Source organism: Ctenopharyngodon idella, chromosome 16 (genome assembly GCF_019924925.1).
Source record: "Ctenopharyngodon idella isolate HZGC_01 chromosome 16, HZGC01, whole genome shotgun sequence".
In the NCBI taxonomy this organism is placed as follows: Eukaryota; Metazoa; Chordata; class Actinopteri; order Cypriniformes; family Xenocyprididae; genus Ctenopharyngodon; species Ctenopharyngodon idella.
In genome coordinates, this window is record NC_067235.1 from 9,470,181 (window position 1) to 9,493,802 (window position 23,622).

At 38.0% G+C, this 23,622-nt stretch overlaps 2 protein-coding genes across 2 annotated transcripts in view; both read left to right on the plus strand.

Moving 5' to 3' along the window:
- The first annotated feature begins 8,321 nt into the window (after positions 1-8,321).
- entpd3 (ectonucleoside triphosphate diphosphohydrolase 3) lies at positions 8,322-18,659 on the plus strand. The gene is made up of 10 exons (XM_051866551.1): positions 8,322-8,562; positions 9,920-10,042; positions 11,064-11,181; positions 12,583-12,742; positions 13,278-13,437; positions 13,758-13,985; positions 14,633-14,905; positions 17,019-17,129; positions 17,278-17,412; positions 17,934-18,659. Exons 1-10 carry the CDS (start codon positions 8,506-8,508, stop codon positions 18,123-18,125), a joined length of 1,557 nt encoding a protein of 518 aa, XP_051722511.1. The 5' UTR covers positions 8,322-8,505; the 3' UTR covers positions 18,126-18,659.
- A 1,773-nt stretch (positions 18,660-20,432) lies between these two features.
- gask1a (golgi associated kinase 1A) overlaps positions 20,433-23,622 on the plus strand; it is a 34,008-nt gene continuing 30,818 nt past the window's right edge. The window contains exon 1 of the mRNA XM_051866520.1: positions 20,433-21,340. Within this exon, the coding sequence (XP_051722480.1) occupies positions 21,338-21,340 (3 nt within the window). The 5' untranslated portion in view covers positions 20,433-21,337. The remainder of the gene's footprint in view (positions 21,341-23,622) is intronic.

Here is a 23,622-nt window from a genome sequence, read left to right on the forward strand (position 1 = left end):
ATAGGCTGTCACCGGCCAATAGGATTGGTGAGATTTGATATTGCTTTCAGACAACGGTTTACGTGATGACGTTCCCCATATGCGTTTCAAACGCAGTGTCTCGTTCCCTGTTCGCAGGGAACCATGGTTACATATGTAACCTGAGACGTTGTTGTTTTAGTTTCCTTTTATTGAACTTTTAGTTTGCTTCTCATTTGCCATGTACACACTGTAAAGTTTCTGGAGTGACAACTGCATTTAAATGCAGGTGTGAGTCCCCTAAATTATCATTCCATGTGTGTGTGGAACACGACTCACTCCTGAAACTCCGATGACTGGCACAGTGACCATAGCAACTTTCTGCCATCTCACGTGTTTAGCATCCACTATTTTGACCAAAGTAATATTACAGTGACAAAAGACTCGTTGTGTTCAGCAATTTTAACTAAAGCACAGTCAACGGAGTCTTGGTGTTTTGTTATGCTTAAAGGCTGTTTCACAGAGCCCATTCTTGCAGTGTTCATATTCGATATGGTTCACTCGCATTGTGTCAGTTTTGCTAACAATGGGGAAACTTTGTTTCTCCAAATACTTAACCCAGATTGGATCACGTCTGTGCACCTGCACAGACAAATGGCATTTCACCCCACCAAAATGAGCAGGGCCGACTGCCTATAAGTCTCCTCACTGACTCCAGAAAAGACAGAGAAAAGAAATCTTCCTGCCCACCATGAGAACAAGCCTCAGCAAAGGATTAATGGCACTTCAGGAGCTGCAATTGACTGGTTGCCTCTCCCATACGGCCATCCGGCGACCTAATAAGAGCAAATTTAATTTAAAAAGAGCAAATTCAGCTACGTTTGTTGCAAAATGTCATGGGACGAGTGTGGCTCATTCAGGGCTCCCCTGCTTCCCTCAGATGAGCACACTGAGTGCATCACTTGCCTGGGCAGCACCCATGCCAAGGTTGCAATCACCGAGACCAGCAGCTCTCACCAATCGCTTTCTTTAAAGAGAGTGATCCTGCTCCTCACACTTCCCCTTTTTCTTTCCTTCTTTCTCCAAGACGGAAGAAACAGCGGAGCCAAGCATTTGGGCTGCAGTGAGCTCAAGCCAGCCCAGATCCCACGTGCCTCACTCTCCCCACAGCGAGAGGATTCCCTTGTGCTCTTACTTGATGCATTGTCTTCTGCATCTTCAGGTCCAGCTGCGAGTGCACTTCCAGCCAAGCAGGAGATGGCTGAGGAGGATAGAGAGAGTGAGTTTACTGAATCCTCTCAGCCACCCTGTCCCGCGTATGCGGAGCTGTTAGAGATTATGGAACGCGCTGCCGGCAGACTACAGTTGCCATGGGAGCGCGTTAGGAGAGAGACCGTGTGCATTCAGAAAGAATGACGATCGGTTTCTCTCTGGCCATAATCCTACAGCTCAAGTAAGCTTCCCATTCCTCCCTGACCTGCATATTGAGGTTGAGGCGGTATGGGAGAACCCAATTCCTAAAAAAAAAAAAAAACGTCAAGTCCATGTCAAGTCACCTTAATTTATATAGCGCTTTTTACAATGCAGATTGTGTCAAAGCAGCTTTACAGTGATAACTGGTATATAATAAAATATATTTTCTCTTAAAGGAACACTCCACTTTTTTTGAAAATAGGCTCATTTTCCAACTCCCCTAGAGTTAAACAGTTGAGTTTTACCGTTTTCGAATCCATTCAGCCAATCTCCGAGTCTGGCGGTACCACTTTTAGCATAGCTTAGCATAGTTCATTGAATCTGATTAGACCGTTAGCATCTCGTTAAAAAATGACCAAAGAGTTTCAATATTTTTCCTATTTAAAACTTGACTCTTCTGTAGTTACATCGTGTACTAAGACCGACGGAAAATGAAAAGTTGTGGTTTTCTAGGCCGATATGGCTAGGAACTATACTCTCATTCCGGCGTAATAATCAAGGAACTTTGCTGCCGTACCATGGCTGCAGCAGGCGCAATGATATTACGCAGCGCCTGTGACCCCTGCTTGCACAGGGAGCAGTATAGTTCCTAGTCATATCGGCCTAGAAAATCGCAACTTTTAATTTTCCGTCGGTCTTAGTACACAATGTAACTACAGAAGAGTCAAGTTTTAAATAGGAAAAATATTGAAACTCTTTGGTCATTTTTTAACGAGATGCTAACGGTCTAATCAGATTCAATGAACTATGCTAAGCTATGCTAAAAGTGGTACCGCCAGACCCGGAGATCGGCTGAATGGATTCGAAAACGGTAAAACTCAACTGTTTAACTCTAGGGGAGTTGGAAAATGAGCCTATTTTCAAAAAAAGTGGAGTGTTCCTTTAAAGAAAATGGTGTCAATGCAGGCAGATCAAAGCACTGTTGAATATCAAATGTCAAGTGTCCCCAACTAAGCAAGCCAAAGGCGACAGCGACAAGGAACCCAAACTCCAACAGATGACATCAGGTGGCAAACAGGTGGCAAACAGGTGTTAAAATGGAGAAAAAAAACCTTGGGAAAAACCAGGCTTAGTCGGGGGGCCAGTTCTCCATGGTGTTAGGTCGCCACCCTGTGGCCGCAGGTTGAACTGTTTTAGGTCTGGTTACTATTTAAATACTAAAGTATTTCTTTTAGACCACTGTTCCCTGTTTAAGGTTTGTGGAAGGAATATGGGTATGAGTCAATGCTTCCGGCTGATTATTATAATAATAATAATAATAATAAATGTTATTATTCAGCACTTTTCTTGCAAAAAAAATAAATAAAAATAATTAAGGGAGCAGACATTGACACCGAAAGCTCAGACTCTGCCATCTAAACCCCTTAAAGTGACATCTCGCTTAGATGGCAGGGCATATGAGGCAGCGGGTCAGGCTGGTGCTGCTCTGCACACAAGGGCTGTGTGGCAGATGCACCAGGCTGAACTGCTGAGCGACTTAGACCAGCGGCATTCAAGTCGTGTATGCCGCTTAGGTCTGAGTCCTCAACCATACAGGCTGAGCCTCGCCTGTGGGCCTATATATATATATATATATATATATATATAGAGAGAGAGAGAGAGAGAGAGAGATGCATATACATTTTGAGAGTCTTTGCTGGAGACCGCTACTCTTTATTTCTCTTTGGGGAGTAAGCTGGCTTCCTCCAAATTAATTATTTTGGGGTAGATTTGAAGCCGCTGCTCTGTTGCAGGCTGGCCCTCTGCTGGCCGCCTTGGTAGCCACCTCAGATTAGAGCAGATTGTCTCCTTTTTACAAAGTTTTGAAATTTTTTTGTATACTGAGATAAGCGCTTGACTTCAGATAGATTAAATGTCCAGCGTCGGCCCTCGGGGCCACCTGACATTGTTACCTGGTTAGCATCACTCCTATATTATCTAGGATAGTTAAGATTTTTGGAGTTTTGAACTGCCACCTCAGTGGTTTCAGCTAGTGATTGTGCCTCCTCTCCTTGGTGAGAGTTATTCTGTAAGGCTGCTGCTCTGTAGAGCGCCAGGTAGATCTATGCTTTGGGCTGGACCTCATTAGGGCCACCCTGGTAGCTGGCCTAGGCCTAGTGCTAGGAGTTTTTGGGCAGTCTGCTATGCATTTCTGCCTTTGGTGCACCCCTAGCGCTGGCCTCCTTTCAGTGAGTCGTCCGGCCAAGGCCCGCCCCCTCCTGCAGTGGGGTTCTTTAATGCAGGCTGGTGTAGAGGCAGATTAGGCAGTTTTGGCCTTTTTTATTTGCAAATAGAAATATTGCTGCTTTTTGAATATTGAAGCTAGTTACTGTTAGGCCCTAGCTTGACTCTCCTAAGCCCGCTGAACTGATGTTCATGCATTGGGTTGATCTGGTGTGGCTGTTTCTAGAAAACGGGCCTCCGTTCCCCTAATGCTGAGCAATAGATACTGTTTCTGTCGCATTTGGAGTCGCTATGGTATGCCTTCACCCTGTAGCATTCTCAGGGTCGTGCGACCCGTACTCCCTTGTTAAATACAAGGTTTTATATGAGTCCTTCGCTTATAGCTCTGTTTTTGTCTGCCCTTCACTGTTGTGGCTCAGGCCGAGCAGTATTTGACCTTCACTTTGGGCTGGTCATTTAGTACTCTCCCTTGTAGCCCGAACATTGTAGCAAAGATACAGTTTTTGAAAACACAGCGCCTAAGCCTGGGACCTATCACATTGCTCACAAGCAGTGCACTCAGTAAAAAGCACCTTTTACCCTCTAAGCGAATAGAGTACAACATACGCCAAATGCCCTGCAGGAGGCCCATTTGGGCCAACTACTCCAGACCAGCACTGGCGTCAGCTGACTAGACTAGGCTATAGGGCAGTAGGCTTTACAGACCACCATGTTGGGCTCCTAGCAGCCAGCATATGTGCTGTCAGGTAGTGGCCTTAGCAAGCCTCCCTGTGTACAGCCCCCATGAAATGGGTTTCTGGTAGCTTTGGGGTATTTTATCAGATAGTAGGCCTTAGCAGGCCTCTCTGTGGTGAGCCCTCATCAGTGTGGATGTGGTAGAAATAAGACATGCTCCGAATAGTTGGTCCTAGTAGACCTCCTTGTGAGTTGTCACCAGCACTTTGGGTCCTGCAACAGCTAGCAGAGGCGTTTGGCAGGTAGTCAGGCCCTGGTAGGTCTTCCTGTTAGATAGCCCCAGTCTCTTGGGGACTGTTTAGTAGCTAGCTAGACTTGCTGTTAGACAAGCAGGCCTTAACAGGCCTCTTGCGAGTGAGTCCCCAGTAGTGTGTCAGCAGCAAGACTTGCCGCTTGTTGTGGACTCAGCAGGCAAGTCCCCTATGGGTATTTAGAGCAACGTCTTGCTATCAGGTCGTTGGCCTTAGACGGGCCTCCCTGGAGATGTGCTCCATCAATGTTGCTGCATTTAGCCATATTGAACTGGCTGCCAGGTAGTTGGCCCTAGCGGGCCACCTTGGAGGCTAGTTCCCAGCAGTATGGGGTCCCTGGTAGAAGTGCGTAGGTTTGCTTTCAGATAGTAGGCCTTGGTAGGCCTCTCTATGGCGAGCCTTCAGCAATGTGGGTAACTGGCAAAAAAAAAAAAAAAAAAAAGAAGCTTTGGTCAGCTAGCGAGTCTGCTATTAGATGGATGGCCCTAGCGGGCTTCCCTGTGTATTGGCAGGCCTTCCTGTGGGTAAACCCCAGGGTTGCAGGCCTTTGGACAGATAGCTAGTCTTGCTATTAGGTAGTTGGCCCTAACAGGCCTCCCTGCATGTTAGTAGGCCTCCATGTGGGCGAGCTGCAGTGTTGCAGGCCTCAGATAACTAGCTATCAGGTTGTTGGCCTTTACAGGCCTCCCTGAGCACCAGCCCCCATTAATCGGGTGCACGGCAGCTAGCATCAACCTTTTTCAGCCAGTGTGTGTGAGGTGGGTGACCTTAGGGTCCCCTGGAACCGAAATTCCCACGATACAGGTATCTTCTCTGCCAGTTATGACTTGATACCAGGTAGCTGGCCGCTGTAGGCCGCCCTGATGCGAGTCCCCTGTGGTTGGGTATTGGTCAGCAAGGTCTTATTGTTAGTGGGTGTCACGAGCTGATGGCCGTGTTCATCTAGAGTAGTAGGCCCAAGTGGGCCTCCTCAGGGTATGTTGCCGCATGTTTGTAAAAAGGGTGCTTTACTGAAGTACTCTGCTTGATGGCAGTGTGATGAATGGCCTTTTGATAAAACTGGCCTTCCTGAGACTGCACGTTATTACGTGTCACTGACTTGGCTAATATTCACCTTCGTTTTCCTAGCCTATAGCCTGGTCGACCTCATAGGTTGAGCTTGAGACTCCTCTCATTCTGAGAGTAGATTTGAAGTACTTAGCTCCCTAAGCTGGTCATAGTTCGAAGGCTTCTCTTGAGGCCTCCCGATTAGATCAGCCCCTAGGTTGTGAGCCCCCATTTTCTAGAGTGCACGGCCTCCTTAGCGCCTTGAAACATAGGTGCTTTGTAGATCCTAGGATTGAGCAGACATACTCCCCTTGATTGCAAGGGTCGATAGCGCTTTTGCTGAGTCCTTCTCTCCAGGATGCCCGTCTCTAAGATCCGGTCCGAGTTGTTACAGCCCTTTTGCAGTCCCTCTTTCTGGATGTCTCATCATGTGACTTCTGCATCGGAGACTCTGTTTCTGTAGAAACAGACAGGTGGTAGGCAGATTAAGTTACTAGTTCAGTTAGTAACTGGGTCAGCCTCCCTGGCAACATTCAGGGTGACCGTGTCCCCTGAGAAGTGACTGGCTGGGGGTCCTGTTGGGCCCCTAGCCACGCTCCCTTAAAGGAACCCCTTCTGTATGAAGTAAAATGTTGTGGAGAAGAGGGCACGCGCCGAGTGCTTCGTGCCCTTTCTAAAATCCGTATGCATGGTAAAAGGAGTGCTTTTGCCCTTTCTAATTCCAGGTGTATGGTAAGAGCATGCGCAGGGTGCTTTGTGCTCTTTCTAAAGTCCATGTGCGTGGTGAGAGCACACGCTTAATGCTTTGTGCCCCTTCTAATCTGTTTGTTCCAGGCCTTTGTGCGGCCTTGGCAGGCCTTCAGATGTAAATATGGAGGCCGCTTTTAGGCCTATAGCTGAAGCTTTGACGGCTGGGAGCGCTGTCACTGACAGCCCAGATGTGACCCGTAGGGTGAGTGGGTCTGGCGTTTCATTTGAATTTGCCGGATTCTGACAGTTTCACTGCCACTGCGTTGGCATGCACTCCCCTCAGCATGGCGGCGTGGGTATATTGTTCCCCTAGCATCTTTACGCAGCGTTGAGTTCCCTTTTGAAAGGGAACGTCTCAGGTTACGCATGTAACCATGATTCCCTGAGAACAGGGAACAAGACGCTGCGTCTCTTTGCCATGCATCGGGGCCCACCTGCTTACAGTCCCTTCAGACGATAAGTGGATGACATGTTATCTGGGCACCCCTTATATACTATCGGGTTGCATTATGATGATGTCATGGGCTGTCACCGGTCAATATGATATTGCTGAGATTGGATATGTGTTTCAGACACCGGTTTACGTGGAGGCGTTCCCCTAGCGTCTTTATGCAGCGTCTCGTTCCCTGTTCTCAGGGAACCATGGTTACATGCGTAACCTGAGACGTTTTCAACTAAAAACTAACTAAAATGCAAACTTTAAAAAAAAAAAGAAAAAAAAAAGGGGGGATTCAAAGTGGAAGTTTTTGAAAATTATGTCATTCACATATATATTACGTGTTTAGTCTATAGGCGCGTATTGTAACATCGCCAACTACTGGCCTGGCATGCAATATACAGCATTTTTAGTCGTTTTCTTGGATCCTTGTGAACAGGGATCATTTTGACAATGTTGTCTGTATGTGCAAAATGTATAGAATTTTTTTTTCCATTTTTGGTACATCGGTACGACCTGCAAATGTAAATGTAAAATCGGTGGACCGAGGAAGTCTTTGGGTGGAACCCTGCACCCTGTATCTCATATTGGGAACAAGCATCCAAAATGCAACATTCTGGTATGAGTCATTAAGCAGGATTAGTTGGCTGAATTACTGTTAATCTTTTGCTGATTTTTTTTTTTCCCCAGCAGTTTGCATTAAAAAGTCAATGAGGATTCCATGTTGAGAAGTTTTTTTTTTTCCTTGAAGGATTCATACCTCACCCTAAACCACACTGCAAATATGGCTCTGTTTTGAAAATGGATCCTGTTCTAGCAGAGAGTTAATGTAATGTCAGTGTCAGTATGTCTCTCATGCGGTCTGTGACTTTCCAATAAAGGGATCTCCTTGAGCACTGATCACCACAGAGCTCTTTCGTTCATTCTCAGGTTGCTGTAAAGTGCCCCATTAGGACCAGGCATAAACATCCAGCTGACCAAGCAAGCAAAATAACCCATTAAAAGGGGGATTTTCAAACGATATTACATGCTTTTAAAAACACCTAATGTGCAGTGGGCCGAAAGAGAATTATGAAAGTATTTTACTGCTCAAATGCCAGTGCTCTTTCAAACTGTCTTCACGTTGATTGTATTTCCCACTAATCTAGTCATTATTTTGTACTTTAACATTATTGAATGAAATATTTTTTGATAATATTTTTTTTCTTTACAGTGGGAACTGCTATATTCAAAATAATATATGATACAATTAATTCAATATTTTTCATAGCAGTTATTTATTGAATTGAGAAAAAGATTTAAAAAACAAACATAGTACATAAATAGCTAAATATGACCTAGAAATATTGTTTGATTATTTTCAGAAATGACAATGGCTTTTTGCTTATTAACATCCATCTGAATAGGTGAAGTTTCCAATTAACTTTAATAGAAAGAACCTGGTTATTGGGGGTGACAGCCAAGCCCCTCCCATTTTGTCTCTTCAGCATGATCTTTTGCTTATTTACCATCCCTCAGAATGGGTGGAGTTTTTAATGAACTTTAAAAGAAAGGTCCTGCTTATTGGGAGTGCCAGCCAAACCCCTCCCATTCAGTCTCTTCAGTACGCTTTTTCACACACAAACATATGCACACACACTCTCACACACATCAAAAAACAGTTACACATTCAGTCTTGCACGTCTGGACAGAATGATCAATAAGGAGTCCCAATCTTCTGACCACCTCACTGCAGCCTCACGCAGAGGGGTAAGCAAATAAACCTTTTTTATTACTATTTTAATGCCATGATTGTTACAACCATGAATGCATTTTGTATTTGATATTTGCTTTCTTTGTAATATCAGATCATGTAACAAATGTGGGTTCAGATTAATTGACTGTAAAATTGTATTGATTTGTGTCTCTGCAATCTGCAATATCTCTAAAAAAAGAGCAATTAAATAATTAATAAATTAATAATATATAATATTATAATATACTATATTACAATAATATATAATTATATATAATTTAAATAGCAATGGCATGGTAAGGTGTTTTGGTCATTCTTATCCAGCTTCTATGCTGTTATTTAAAAAGAGACTGTATGCATCAGTCTGTAAGTTCAAACCGCTAACCACATTCTTTGATCAAATTAGAAACTGAAACCATAATATGGGTTATGGTAAAAGTCTCCAGGATGATATGTGTGTGTGTTTATATCTGGATGAGTAAGGTACAAAACTGGGTGTGCTCTAGGTCATTTTTACAGGAGATAACAAATCAACAATTGACAGAGCGCCTGTGGGCTTAACAGTATGTGAAAAAGTTTCCTAAATCTTGAAAAACATGGAAAAAGTAGATATGTCTGTACTTGCAAATTTTTTTTTTCAAGCAGATGCTGAGAGTTACATAATTTAAAAAGTAAAGTTTTTAATGGTTATTAGGCTCCGCAAATAACCCTGTTCCTATCAAAAACACAAATTATTTTGTCAGTTAAAAAAAAAAAAAACAAGATTATTTGGAGAAAAAAAGAAACTGTAACACTTTAGAATAATGGTTCATCACTAATAGGTAACTATGCATGAACTAATGCAGGACAAATGATTAAGTACACTGTTAAAAAAAAAAAAAAGGAATTGATGATTTAACTTAAAAAAAAAAGTAAGTTACCTGGTTGCCTTAAAATTTTGAGTTCATTGAAATTAAAAATTTGAGTTAATACAATGAAGGCATTTGGTTTAATCAACAGAAACCCAAAATATTATGTTATCTGAACCATATTAATTATCTAAGTTGATTTGACAAAACAAAAAATGTTCTGATAACAAATCATGAAAATAATTTTTTACAGTGTAGCACTACATTGAAAAAATAGTTTTTCACTGTAAAATAATAGTCCAAATCACTAGTAGTTCCTGCCGAGTGACAATATAATGCCGAGTAATTAAGATGCATTAAATGACCATGTACAGAGTAAAACAGACAGTTGCTCACATCTTAGACACATATTAATGTTGTGAAGAATATTAAGAGTGTTTAGCTATTAGTTTGATGGGAAACTTTGCAAGCTTTGCAGTAAGCTGGGAATTGATTTTTTGTTCATATTTTTTTTTGTCTGTAGGTGAGAATGGCAAAAGTGGCAGTAGCTTTGGCCGCCGCCTTTATGCTGGCCAGCATAGCGGTCATCATTTCTATAGCAGTTGTACAAACTCATAAGAAAACTTACATATCTCGTGGACTCAAGGTAAAATTATCAAATTTGAGCATGCATGATACAAACAGTACAAGTGGGTCCTATTAAACCAGAGGTCTTCAACCTTGCTCCTGGAGTTCCACTGTCCTGCAAAGTTTATATCCAACCTGCTTCAACTTGTGATTTTCAAGTAATTCTGAAGAGCTTGATTAGCTATATCAGGTGAGTTTGATTAGGGTTGGAGACAAACTCTACAGGACAGTAGGTCCCCAGGAGCAGGGTTAAAGATCTCTGTATTAAACAGACCTATAAATTGGGTACCTTTCAGAGTGTGTAAAATTATGGGACATAAAAGCATATTTGGTGTTTACCAGTCACATGTGGGAATTAATATGTGCTCAAAAATGAATTTTCCTTAAATTATTAATTCATATTATTTAATCATACTGATTTTCCTTCTAATTATGCAGGAAAGAGTAGTGTTTATATTTTCTGCTTATGTAATATTTCTATTATGTGTTGAAAAACAAACATCTCACATCCCACATATGTTATCACAATATGGGCCACTATTCATTTAGAGATGAATGGCAGGTAAATGTGGTGAAAGAATATTATAGACACAACATATGGAGTTTCCTGTTACTTTTAGGGATAACAAATACTGTTTTTGTAACATAGAACGGAAACCCATTTTCCTAAACACAAAACAACTTTCATGGATAATCACCATTCATGGAGCTATTTAATTCCATACAATGCTGCATCCTTAATCTTGAGATGCATGATCTTTTGATGACTCATAAAGTGAATCCTTGAATATTTTCCCAATGGAAGAATGTGCTTTTGTTTAGTTTCTTTCAAAAGAGCTGGAGGCAATTAGACATGTCTGTTCTTGAGTGCTTCACTCAGTCATGATTTAGACCATGGCAAATTGCTGTTCTACAATGTATTTTGTGAACAGTGCAAATGAATAAGCTCTTTATGGCTTTGCAAGATCTTTAGAATTTGGTTTTAACATGGTTACAGTAATAATGTCCTTCTTCACTTCTGTTGCTCTCTCCTTTTCCAGTACGGTATTGTTTTGGATGCAGGCTCATCCAGGACTACCGTGTATCTCTATGAGTGGCCTGCCGAGAAAGAAAACAACACTGGGGTTGTAAGCCAGACAACAAAGTGTCAAGTTGAAGGTACAAATCAACTAACATAAAACCTTTGATGGTGTATATAAAGACATGGAGGCTTATTCTTTATATAGTGACCAAAAGCTCAGAGATATTGGTGGCACTTTCCATGAAAACTGTATTGGGTGACAAATCCCACATTTTTTATCGTTCTGAAATTAAACTTGACATGGTGTTAAACACGTCAAATGTCTTGTGCTAAGGACTTGAACTTCTCATCAGTTTTTTTATTTTTTAATCAAACTATTTTAATTACCAGAAACAATGTGAAATGTCTTAAATTTTGGTACCGTTCTGTGTGCAACCCTGTTACCATATGATTTACAAAAAATGCAACATTCTTCAAAGTTTTGAGAACTGTAATATCATTTGGACGTATGATTTGAAAACAATTAAATAATCTCATTCCATTTTCTCAATTTTTAAACAAATTGTAGTGCCGACTAGATTGTTCAAATTCACACAATCCCATTGTAGTAAGGATTAAATCAAGTTATTGTTGTAAAATTAGAACATTCGATCCAACAAATTGATTGATTGATTGATTGATTGATTGATTGGAAATACAAGTTCCTCAGTAACAACATACTAGCTAAACTCTACTGAGCGACTGCTCATTTAGGTTAAACATACAACCGTGTTACTGGCAACCATGTTACTAAATTCTTACACATTTAAATATATGATGTAAACACTTTATTTCGATGGTCCACCTTAGACATTCAACTAACTATAAGTAACTTTGCAACTACATTTCAACCACCGGTCGTTAGATTTATTAGTAGACTGTCTGCTTAATATCTGCTAACACTTTATTTTGATGGTCCCCCAACAGACATTCTACTGACTATAAGTAATTTTGCAACTACATGTCAAATTATTCTACTAACCTGAACCCTAACACATAACAGTCTACTACAAAAACTCTAATGAGAGTTAGTTGACATGTAGTTGCAAAGTTACTTGTACGTAGTTAGTAGAATGTCTAAAGTAGACCATCAAAGTGAAGTGCAACCAAATATATTTATACACTGTTTGTCTGTTTGATTAAATTTAATCATTTAATTACATAATGTCAATTTCTAAAAGTAAAAATTACAATTTTTGGTAACAGGGTTGCAAAAATATATATATATATATAGAGTGAACTATGAAATTGACAGTCAACATTTTCTGAAAGCACCTCTTTTAGTGAACTTTGAAAAAGTACACTTTTGTGGATATTTTGAGTCTTAAGAACAATAGATGAATGGATGAAATCTTTTATCTTTATTAATATTTGGTTTGTGACTATAATTCTTTACTCTTTTTACTGAGCAATGTACAGTATAGTAGGAAGTGATAGAATAATAATGTAACTTAAAAATATACTTATAGAACTTATATAATGTAATGTGTCTTTTCAAGGCCCTGGAATTTCAGATTTCGGTGTAGACAAGGAGCAGGACAAAAAGACATGGCAAAGTTTAAAACATTGCATGACAGTGATGTCCAAGGCCATTCCCTCCCATCAGCATAACTCCACCCCAGTCTTCCTTGGGGCAACAGCAGGGATGAGGCTCCTACAGTAAGAATGACATTAACAAAGTCCATTCCACTTTTTGATAATATTTTCTGTTTATGTTCTTACCTCTGCATTACAAAATAGCCTATTTATGTATCAGTATAGCCATTTGCTATAATACCGAAAGCTCAGATGATCATACAGTGTTAGACAAAAAAATACAATAAAAATAACATAATATCCACTTAATTTCTTCTGATTCATTAGTTGCTATATATTAATAACTAGAAGAATAACAAAGTGCAGTAAAACTATTTGCGCTACAAACCAGAGTTATGTTATGATATGTTATGACAATGCAAATATAATATGGTAAAAAAAAAAAAAAAAAAAAAGGTTCTAAAAGAAGGTTTTTGAAGTGATGACATAGAAGAACCATTTGTGTGGTTCAACCAATGTGAAGAATATTTTTATAATGTAAAGAAACTTTTTCCTCTATAAAGAACCTTTTGTCCAGTGGGGAGTTTATATATATATAGAGATAACATGACACTGACACCATGTGGGCTGCATCTTTTCCAAATCTTTTTTTACACAGTATGAAAAATGAAGAGACATCCAACACTATCTTGAACGACATGAAGAACTACCTTAGCTCTCTTCCTTTCAATTTCCAAAATGCTTCCATCATCTCTGGACAGGAAGAAGGCCTTTATGGTTGGATCACCGTCAACTACCTGATGGGGAACTTCCTAGAGGTCAGTTCATGGAATCTTTTTTTATTTTGGTCTTTGGAACTAAATTATTTCATTTCAGAATTTGTTTGGTTACAAGTTTCATCCTAAATGAATGTTTTTAAACAGAATAAATGTTTAAAAATTTAAACCTTTCAAAAATAAATGGAGTTTAGTCTCATACTGTAGCCCAGTTATATGTCTTCATTCAGAACAGAGTCCTGTTATCTTGTAGCGTTCAAGCCATTGCAGTCATCTTATGACATAATATTGAATCTAAACCAGAAGTGGACAACAGAGCTTATTTGAACTTTTACAATTTTAAACTTTAGTGTGTTTTATAGAAAAATCTTTGGAATGCCTGGGTACATCCTCATGGGGCTAAGACAGTTGGTTCATTGGACTTAGGCGGAGCCTCCACCCAGATTGCCTTTGCTACTTCTGATGATGCCAAAGGAGAAGATATCATTAAGGTTTCGCTCTATGGCTATGAATATAACATCTACACACACAGTTTCCTCTGCTACGGCAAAAATGAAGCTGAGAAAAGAGTTTTGGCAAAACTTTCAAAGGTACAGTATGCTCATGTCATTGAAGTAAATTTCTGAATGGTCCTTCAAACAAAATATGTGTTTTATTTAGGCTACATTAAGTAAAACATTTTAGATACAGACTATATTGTACTTTTAGACTGAATATTATTGTATGTTTCTTCTTGCTTTGCACCACCAGTAATTATACTAAGACATTGATCACAAAATTGTGTAAAACCTTTTCTAGAAAATCCATTATTGCTGATGCTGTGCGATGCAATTAAACCCGTAGATTATGCTTACCATTTCCCCAAACGAGCCACGTCAATACTTCAGTCATTTAATGTAGGGTTGAAATAGATGGATGAATTACATTATGTTTCCCTGATTTGCTCTTATGTGAAATATTCCAGGAAATTTTATACTAATTAGTTACAGGACTTTTCTTTTCTTTAGATGCATTATATAAACTATTATCTATTGATGCATCATAGATACATCATAGATGCATAATATAAACTATTATCTTAGCATTAAAAGTGACTAGTATTAAACAAATCAAATGTCTATAACCCCTCATTGGAATAGAGTTTTTGGCCTGTCCCAACTCAGAGATCTTGTCAGATTTACACTATTTATAATTCATCTTAGTTGTCTAAAACTCTTTGAATTGTTTTCCTTTTCAGCAATCCACCAACTGGGCTAGTGTGACACACCCCTGTTATCCTTCTGGCTATAACATCTCCATGCTTGCAGAGGACATTTTTGGAAGTGAATGTACAAAAAAGGATGTTCCTTTGAGGTATAGCCCAAAGCGAAATATTACTTTCTTTGGACAGAGTAACCCTGAAAAGTGCAAAGCCTTGGTCAGGAGTGTCTTTGACCTGACGTCCTGCCAGGGAGCTGAAAACTGCTCCTTTGATGGAGTTTATCAGCCACCACTGAGTGGAGACTTCATGGTAGGCATTTCTCTTTAGTTAAGCTAAAAGTAGGGACAGTTTACCCAAAAAGAAAATTCTGTCATTATTTACTTACTTTCATGTCATTACAAACCTGTATGTCATATGTGTCCAACTCCGCTCCTGGATGGCCCCTGTCCTGCACAGTGCCAGCCAGCTCCAAAACACATGGAAGTTTCGGTAACACTTTAGAATAACTCACGCTATGAAGCATTAGTTAAGCATTAGTAAATAGTTAGTTCATCATTTATAAAGCATTAATAGACATTAGTAAGCAGTTTATAAATATACCTATAAATGCTTTGTTCTTGATTTGTAAGCATATCTATAATGTGTTTAATAAATGTATTTTCATACTTTATTAATGATCAATTTATAATTTCTAAATTAAGTATTACATTATTTACAAACCAGTTATTTAGGAGTTGTCAGTGGTTCATAAGATCATTTATAAAGTGTAAGTAAATGATTAATAAACAATTTAAATGTACATTTATGCATCTTATTATTTAGACATATAGTAATAGTTACTCAGTTTGTTAATAAATGCTTTATTAATACATATTCGTACTGTAATTCATGATTAATTCGGGTAGTTATAAAACATTTAGTAGTTGTCAGTTAACTATTTTTGTGAGCTCATCTAAAGTGAGGACTATTCATGCCTCGTAAAGCTTTTATAAAGGAGATTTAAAGGATACAGAACATAGAAATATTAATTTCAAGGAAAAAAATGAAACTTTACGATGGGTAACTTGATATAAAATTAAAAGTAAACCTCTGCAATTTCAAAGAAAGTAAAAATCCCTGTACTCCTCCAGAAAATATAACTGTGCAGTAAAATGAAACTAAGCTTTCTGCAATCTGATATAAAAATACATTTCTGTAAAGTGTAAACATTGCTGAATAAAATTTTACCAGTGCCAACACTGGATTACAGGAGTGCCAAAATACAACAAATAATGTTTTTATAAAACAATAATAATGTAATAAAATATTTCACAGTGTCAAAACTACCTCAGTACTAACTTTAAAACATTAGAGAACAGCAGTGCAGAAGATCACTGAGCCTTTAAAAGCTTTACGAGGCATGAATAGTCCTCACTTTAGATGAGCTCACAAAAATAGTTAACTGACAGCTACTAAATGTTTTATAACTACCTGAATTAATCATGAATTACAGTAGGAATATGTATTAATAAAGCATTTATTAACACACTGAGTAACTATTACTATATGTCTAAATAATAAGATGTATAAATGTATGTTTAAATAGTTTATTAATCATTTACTTACACTTTATAAATGATCTTATGAACCACTGACAACTCCTAAATAACTGGTTTGTAAAAATGTAGTACTTAATTTAGAAATGATAAATTGATCAATAATAAAGTATGAAAATACAATTATTAAACACATTATAGATATGCTTATAAATCAAGAACAAAGCATTTATAGCTGTATTTATAAACTGCTTATTAATGTCTATTAATGCTTTATAAATGATGAGTTGACTGTTTACTAATGCTTAACTAATGCTTCATAGTGTGCAGTTATTATAAAGTGTTACCGAAGTTTCTAGAGCTGTGTTTGAAATCACCCCCTATACCCTCATTCTCTATTCCCTACATTACTCCCCTAATATAGTCCACTTGAGGTAGTGAATGAATACGAGTGAGTGAATTCGGACACTGAGTGCACCGGAAGGGTTACCGCTTTTACATAGTTTGTGCTTGCCGTTTAATAATGATTTGAAACTTGGCAAACTGGCAGCTCCAGTAGTAATGGAAAATTTTATCTTGAACTCTGTCATGAAAACTGCAAGTGCCACCTTCTGGCCAGACGTGAGAATTCATTGAAGACCTCAATTAGCTTATTCAGGTGTGTTAAATTAGGGTTGGAGCCAAACTCTGCTGGACTGTGGCCCTCCAGGAGCTGAGTTTGACACCTCTGGTGTAGATGAACCTCAATATCATCAAATGTCATTGTTTCTTGCATGTTATTGTGACCAAATGTTATGACATCTAGTCTGCGCTATGTTGCACAAATTTTTTTTGGTGAACCATTTCTTTTAGATGGATCTATTAAAGCACTTATTTTTCTGTCCTAGGCCTATGCAGGGTTCTACTGGACTGCTTGGGCTCTTAATGTAGAGGGTTCCAAAAGTATGGAGATATTCAACATGAACATGAATCTGTTCTGCTCAAAGGACTGGAAAAATGTGAGTACCAGCTAACTGCATAATCACGACTAGCAGGAAAATACAGATTGGGAGGAATGGGTGTTGTGGTTCTTTGTGTTACATTTATGATGTATCAATAAACCTTCCTATTAATACTGCCCCCCACCCCCCGCCTCCCCTCCTTTAGCTCAAGCAAAACTACAACATCAGAGACATCCATCTGAAGTCCTACTGCTACTCTGCAAATTATGTGCATACCATTCTTGCAGATGGTTACAAGTTCAACACAGACAACTGGAAAAATCTCAATTTTCAGAAAGAGGTACAGTGCATTTCTATGCATTTCTATTGCATTTTTCATGTTTACCATGAGAAATGTTTAAGGTTACTGTTTAGGATAAGATTTTCTGGCCACTCACAATTTCTAACAGAATTCAGACTGAGGTAAAATGTGTTTTCTTCCCTTAAATTCTGAACAAAGGTAAAGAGTAAACTTTTGTACCAGTCGACTGTACAAAATCTATTAAAGGAATATTGTTTCAGTATAACTTGTGGCATGATGTTGATTACCACAAAATTCACTATTTCTCAAAAAATTGGTCCCATTTGCATCCATTGTAAGTGGCTCACCATAAACTTCATATTTGCTGTGAAAATATTTATTTGAAATTAAATATTCATTTAAACCTTTTCACAGCAAATGCATTTCTGAGCACCTGATTTCTAAGGAACATACACTTCAAGTCTCAGTGGATGACTGTAATGTGAAATATCTGCAAATCAGCTCTATCCAAAATGGTGCAGTGAACTAGACCTCTTCATTTGTCTCTTTGTGTTTCATAGGTAAATAAGACAAGCATAGCTTGGTCCCTTGGCTACATGCTTGCACTTTCCAACATGATCCCAGCCGAAGGGAAAATCATCAAGCTACCCATAAACAACGTTCTTTTCACTGGACTCCTCCTCCTGTTCTCTTCTCTGACTATTATCACCCTCACATGCCTCTTCATTGCTCTGGTGCGCTTCTGTTATTGAGGTTTTTGTACTGAGTTCCCATCTATACTGCACTGAGTTCTCATCTGTAGGACTAGTGTTCCACTTAGGGAGGTTTGGAAACCAGGAAAGACGCTGATGTGTCAATGCAGATGCACCTGCTAGAGAAGGATTTTAATTTTGGAACCTGAAGGTCTTGAATGTCTAGCGGTGCTATGGTTAAAAAAAAAGACACCTGATGTGAACTCCAAATGTGTTTAAAACCTGTATTAAATGTCATTCTATCCAAAAAGGGGTGCACAGGTCTTTCCCGTCCAGGAATACAGTGGCAAGCTCTTGTACTGTGGATTTGAAAAAAGACACTGAAGACAAAGTAAAGGTTTTAGCTTATATGCAGTAAAAATATCTACTATGGTCATGATAATGTTTTGATTGTGTATTGTATCTAATGTTTGTCTCATCTCTAGCATCATGCCTTATGTATCTCATACATGTATTTCTGCATGTGCTCTTCAGTGCACATTGTCTTTGGATGAAATGTCATAGTATCTAAATAAATGTTATGGTTGATAATGACAGTGCAGTGAAGACTAGTGATTATATTGCTAGGTATTTTAACTGATGATCTGGGCATTTGACATTATATAATGTAATAATGTTAATGCTATTAAAGTTATTACAAATGAAGGGCACAAATGTTTTGAATTTCTCAAAACATTGTTCCAAAGCAGTTTTACAAAGAATAGTGCCTTACAACACTCAGAAACAGTAGGAATATTTAAACAAATGTATACAGAGCATACATATGTACTGTACCACGGGCATCTCCTCCGAGGAGGCAAAGGAGGCAGTGCCTCCTCAAAAAATTAGGATGGGAAAATAATCCATTACAAAAATAAAACGCAAATATTACAAAATGTGACAATAAAAAGTGTACAAGTCACTCGTTTTTCTAAAGGAACATTGTCCAACAGGGACACCCGCAAGTAAAGTTACAGCGGGAGTTTGCGTCTCTTGTGCCTCCCTTGAGCTCATAGAGAATGAACAGAGCCCCTAAAGCGTGCGGTGGTTTTTGTGGGGGGGGGTAATAGAGAATGAATGGGGGAAAGTCACGTGAAAGGAGGCAGTGCCTCCATCGCACTGTGATTGGATATGATTGGATATGATTGGTTTGTGCGATAAATCCTGCCTCTTGTTTGCGTGCGCGTTCTGCGCGCCAGTCTGAATGAACAAAGTGATGGCGTCAATGGGAAGACTAATTAAAAAGTAAACAGCTCACCCACCTAGATATCACCGCTTTATGTCACATAAAAATCAAACATGAAAAACCTGAAAACATGATGACTGCAGGGGTTTTAGTGAGCAATCAGCTTGGTGAAATTAAAGATACATCTTTGTGTCTGTGACAGCGTTTACCGAGCATGACTGATGATCCGAAATAAGTTGACTATTAAAAAGAACAGCTGAAAATCAATACACAAATAAAATACAGTAGTCAACATTTGAAGTGGATCAAAAACATTAATCCAAGCTGTCCTAAGAACTAAGTTGTCCTAAGATTAAGGTTTTGGGACAACTTTGATGTCCACTTCAAATGTTGACTACTATATATTGTTTAACTCTCTATGGTATGGTGTTGCCTCCAGGCAACATAGTCTATTTTAGTTTGTTTTTAATAAAATTAGACTTTTAAGTGAACTTTTTAAAAAATAAATTAATTAAAAATGAATGAAAATGTTTATTGATATTGTTATAATGTCCAATTTTAAGCGGGAAAAAAACACCACAAATAATTTTTTCCTCATTGATATCATATTGCGTATCATAGAGGATTAAATTGTTACTGCCTTTAGTTATTATTTTGGAATAAATGTAAAAATGCTTAAAACACTAACTTGATGAGATTGACTTGGTTTTAATAAATAGAACATTAATTACATTGTTAATGTAAAAATACAAAATAGAATTGTATTTGGTTTCTTTTTTGATGTAAAGTAATGTTCATTTAACAAGGAACATGTGGCAAAGTTAAAAGTAACGGACATGAATTTTACATTTGATTTATAAAAAATTCAAAATAAATAAAAAACTGAGGTCATTGTTTGCCTCCATTGTTTGCCTCACAATCAGAAAACAACATACATATATTGCATCTTTCAGAGCCAACCTTAAGGTCTTTGGTTTTTCAATGAGGCCCATTAGGTCCCTCAACAAGGGGGCTTTTTACTCCAGTCCAAACAGATGAAATTTCATGTCTGACAATAGGGAAAAAAAGTGAAGTGTACACTAGTGACAACATGGTCCTATGCACTAGCTTGGTGTACAATCTTCCCTTATACTGTAAATCACCATTCTAACCAGAAGAGGACAGTATAATCCCAAAATAAGTTCTCAAGGTCCAATAAATCATTTCTAAACACAGTCTTTGAGGACCTAACACAAAATGTGAAATAATGAATAATATACTTGATATAAATCATTTTCTTTGTACAATTCAAGTGAAACAGTTTTCCAAAGCCCTACATTTCTTCCTCTAATTCCCCATTTTAAGGACAATTATTGTTAGTACAGTGAAATCATAATTTATTAATATTGGATCTCCTTCAAACAATGTTTCGGAATATTTCATCATTTTGTTCTTTTTTTTTTTTTTTTTTTTTTTCTGACAGTGGAGGCTAACACCAAACTGCAACAGAAATGTTGTAACAACATTAACTCTAGCTGTAATTACTTTGATGGAAATTACAGTTACCATAATAAATTTAATGAGATCTGAATGAGGATTTTGTTTATATAAAAATTAAATGATCACATACAACATTTGTGCATTAGCAATACGGCGTAAACTCTAGAAGCGCCCAGCCCAGGACAATAAATCTCCTCAGCATGTTTTTTTTTTTTTTTTTAAAGCCTCTTCTCATGTTACACAGCACATTCCTCTCCAAACCTCCACTCTGCTTTCCCTTCTCAAATCCACCATCCTCCTGCAACGTGTTGCTAGAGATCAGAGCTTTGTTCTGAGACTTTGGAGACTTTCCATTGGAAACTGAAGAATAAACCAAGGGAAAGTCACTAAACAATCTGACTTTGGATGCATCTCACGTATGGTCCAGTTAAGATGAGAGCAACTTCAAGAAGGTTTGTGTGCTGGAATAATAGCGTTTGAATGAGGAGCGCAGGAATTAAGATGATGTGGCGCTGATGCTGTGAGTGAACAGCCAAAGCACATTAGGCTGCTGACGTTAGTGTTTATAATGGTAAGTGTCCAACTGAAAACTGTTCATTATTATACATATTAATGTTACTAGAGTTTATATTGCACAGGTCATGTTCATTGGTGAATTATCAAATACCTGAAAGCATGAATTGCCTGAGATGAGCTTTTATTGTTTAAAATGCCATCTCTCACCTAAACTGGAATGCATGTTTTGTCTCTCAATTCACTGGAAAATAATAGTTCTGACTGAGACAGATCAAAAGAATTTGTTGCTCTTTGCAGGACATGGCACTAAAGCACATTGTGTGTATTGAGATCAGACCTCTGATTTATACTCTGCAGAAAAGACTCTGTTAGTAATGCCAGATGCACCCAAGAGTTGTACAACAACAGTGCCTAATGTTTTTTCAGCATTGAGTATTCTTTGAATCATTCATCCCTGCTCCAGCCCTCCCCAGCAGACCCCGTTAAACTACCTGACTCAGCAGACACAAAGTTCACTGATTTCTGCCTGTGAGGGTTTAGTTGCAGTTACCATGCATTGCATTGCAATTATTTGCAGAGAAGGTGATGAAAAATGCATGTGGTCTTTATCTGCCGATCACTGAACCATTAAGATAAATCTAGACTTTTATGAGGTAAAATTATTTAAGGTTATCTTTGATCTGGGTCACTACTTTAGGCACTCATGCATTTAGAGCATAGTGGACACTCATTGCTGTTATAGAACATTAATGAGTCCTTTACTACAGGGATTCCCAAACTTTTTAGTCAGGCAAACCCATTTGACATAAAATATTTTCTTGTAGAACCCACTGTGATTTTTACATGAAGGTAAAAAAAAATGTAATATATTTTGATTGTTTTTATTCTAAGTCAAGTCACTTTTAATTATATAGAGATTTATACAATACAAATCGCTTCAAAGCAGCTTCACAATATACAGCTTTAGAAAGAAAAGAGTGTCATTATTATATTTTAAATTATTTATTTTAATTATTAGCTTTTCAAGTCACAAACCCCAGTTTGGGAAACCCTCTTTTAATATAATTATTAAGTAAGGAATAATTGACCATTGTTCGTTGAATTATTAGAAAATAATGCACACCCGGGGTGGTATTGGGGCCAAGACAAAGCGATTAAGCATGTGGGAATTACCTGAAGCATGTTTGAATTTATATAGGCATTTATGTCCATATTGTGTGTTTTAGTGGGAGAGAAAGCAGGAGAGTATGCAATTTCCCTGCATAATAAAATGTAATTTTGTAGCAAAAACATGGAAATAATTTGTCATTTTTATCCTATTGTTTAATATATTTATTTGCTTGATCAGTGTTGTTGTGGGTTTTTGTTCTTTTGCTGTTGTAGACTGTAAGGAGGTAGTAAGGACCTTTGAAATAACTGAAACAGAGTGTCTATTTACACTAAGTGTAAATAGCCTGACTTGTTGGCAAAGGCTATTTACACTAACTCCGGCCACCGATGTCTGGTTGGGCCACACAATAATAAAAAAGATGCGCAACGTTTAACGTCAGCAGTGGCGTAGGCCATAGAGAGTATGACACGTGGAAGTAGCTTTTGACGTGATCGAACCAAGTTCGAATCTTCCTTTTGCCGTACTCGCTCTTCTCCCTTTTCCCATCACATATCAGATTGGAAAGGCATTTATTTTCAATAAAAATGAAGAAAATATTTGAAAAGTGGAAATAAAGCACCTAACGAGTGTTTAATAATAACGTATTTATCGGGTAGGATTAGGGGTAGGTGTAGGGAGGGTTTTATTGTCCCAATAAGGCGGCATCCATTTAATAATTTTAATAAATATAATCATTTTTTTATGTTATTATTGCATCCTGTTAGTGTACAACAATATTGAGGTGCAAATAGTATCTGCCACTATTTATAAGTAGCATCTAACAAATATTTACACTTAAGCTATTGCAAAGAACTGTTACTTTTAAATAGTGTAAATAGAATATATTGCTAATTTCACTTAGTGTAAATAGCATATTGCTAAGAAAATGCTGAAATGTCACTTAGTGTAAATAGAAAGTATTGTTATTTTCACTTTTCTGTAAATAGCATCTACAGCTATTTGCAGATAGTGTAAATAGCATCTACAGCTATTTGCACGTAGTGTAAATAGCATCTATTGCTAAGAAAATATGCTATTTTCACTTAGCGTAAATAGCATCTATCGCTATTTGCACTTAGTGACTTAATGCAAATAGCCGCTGCCTGAAATGCGGTCATGACCTGGCTGGAACTACTTTAGCCATGTGTTTCCCTGAAAATAATTACACACCCATAGAACATTTGTTG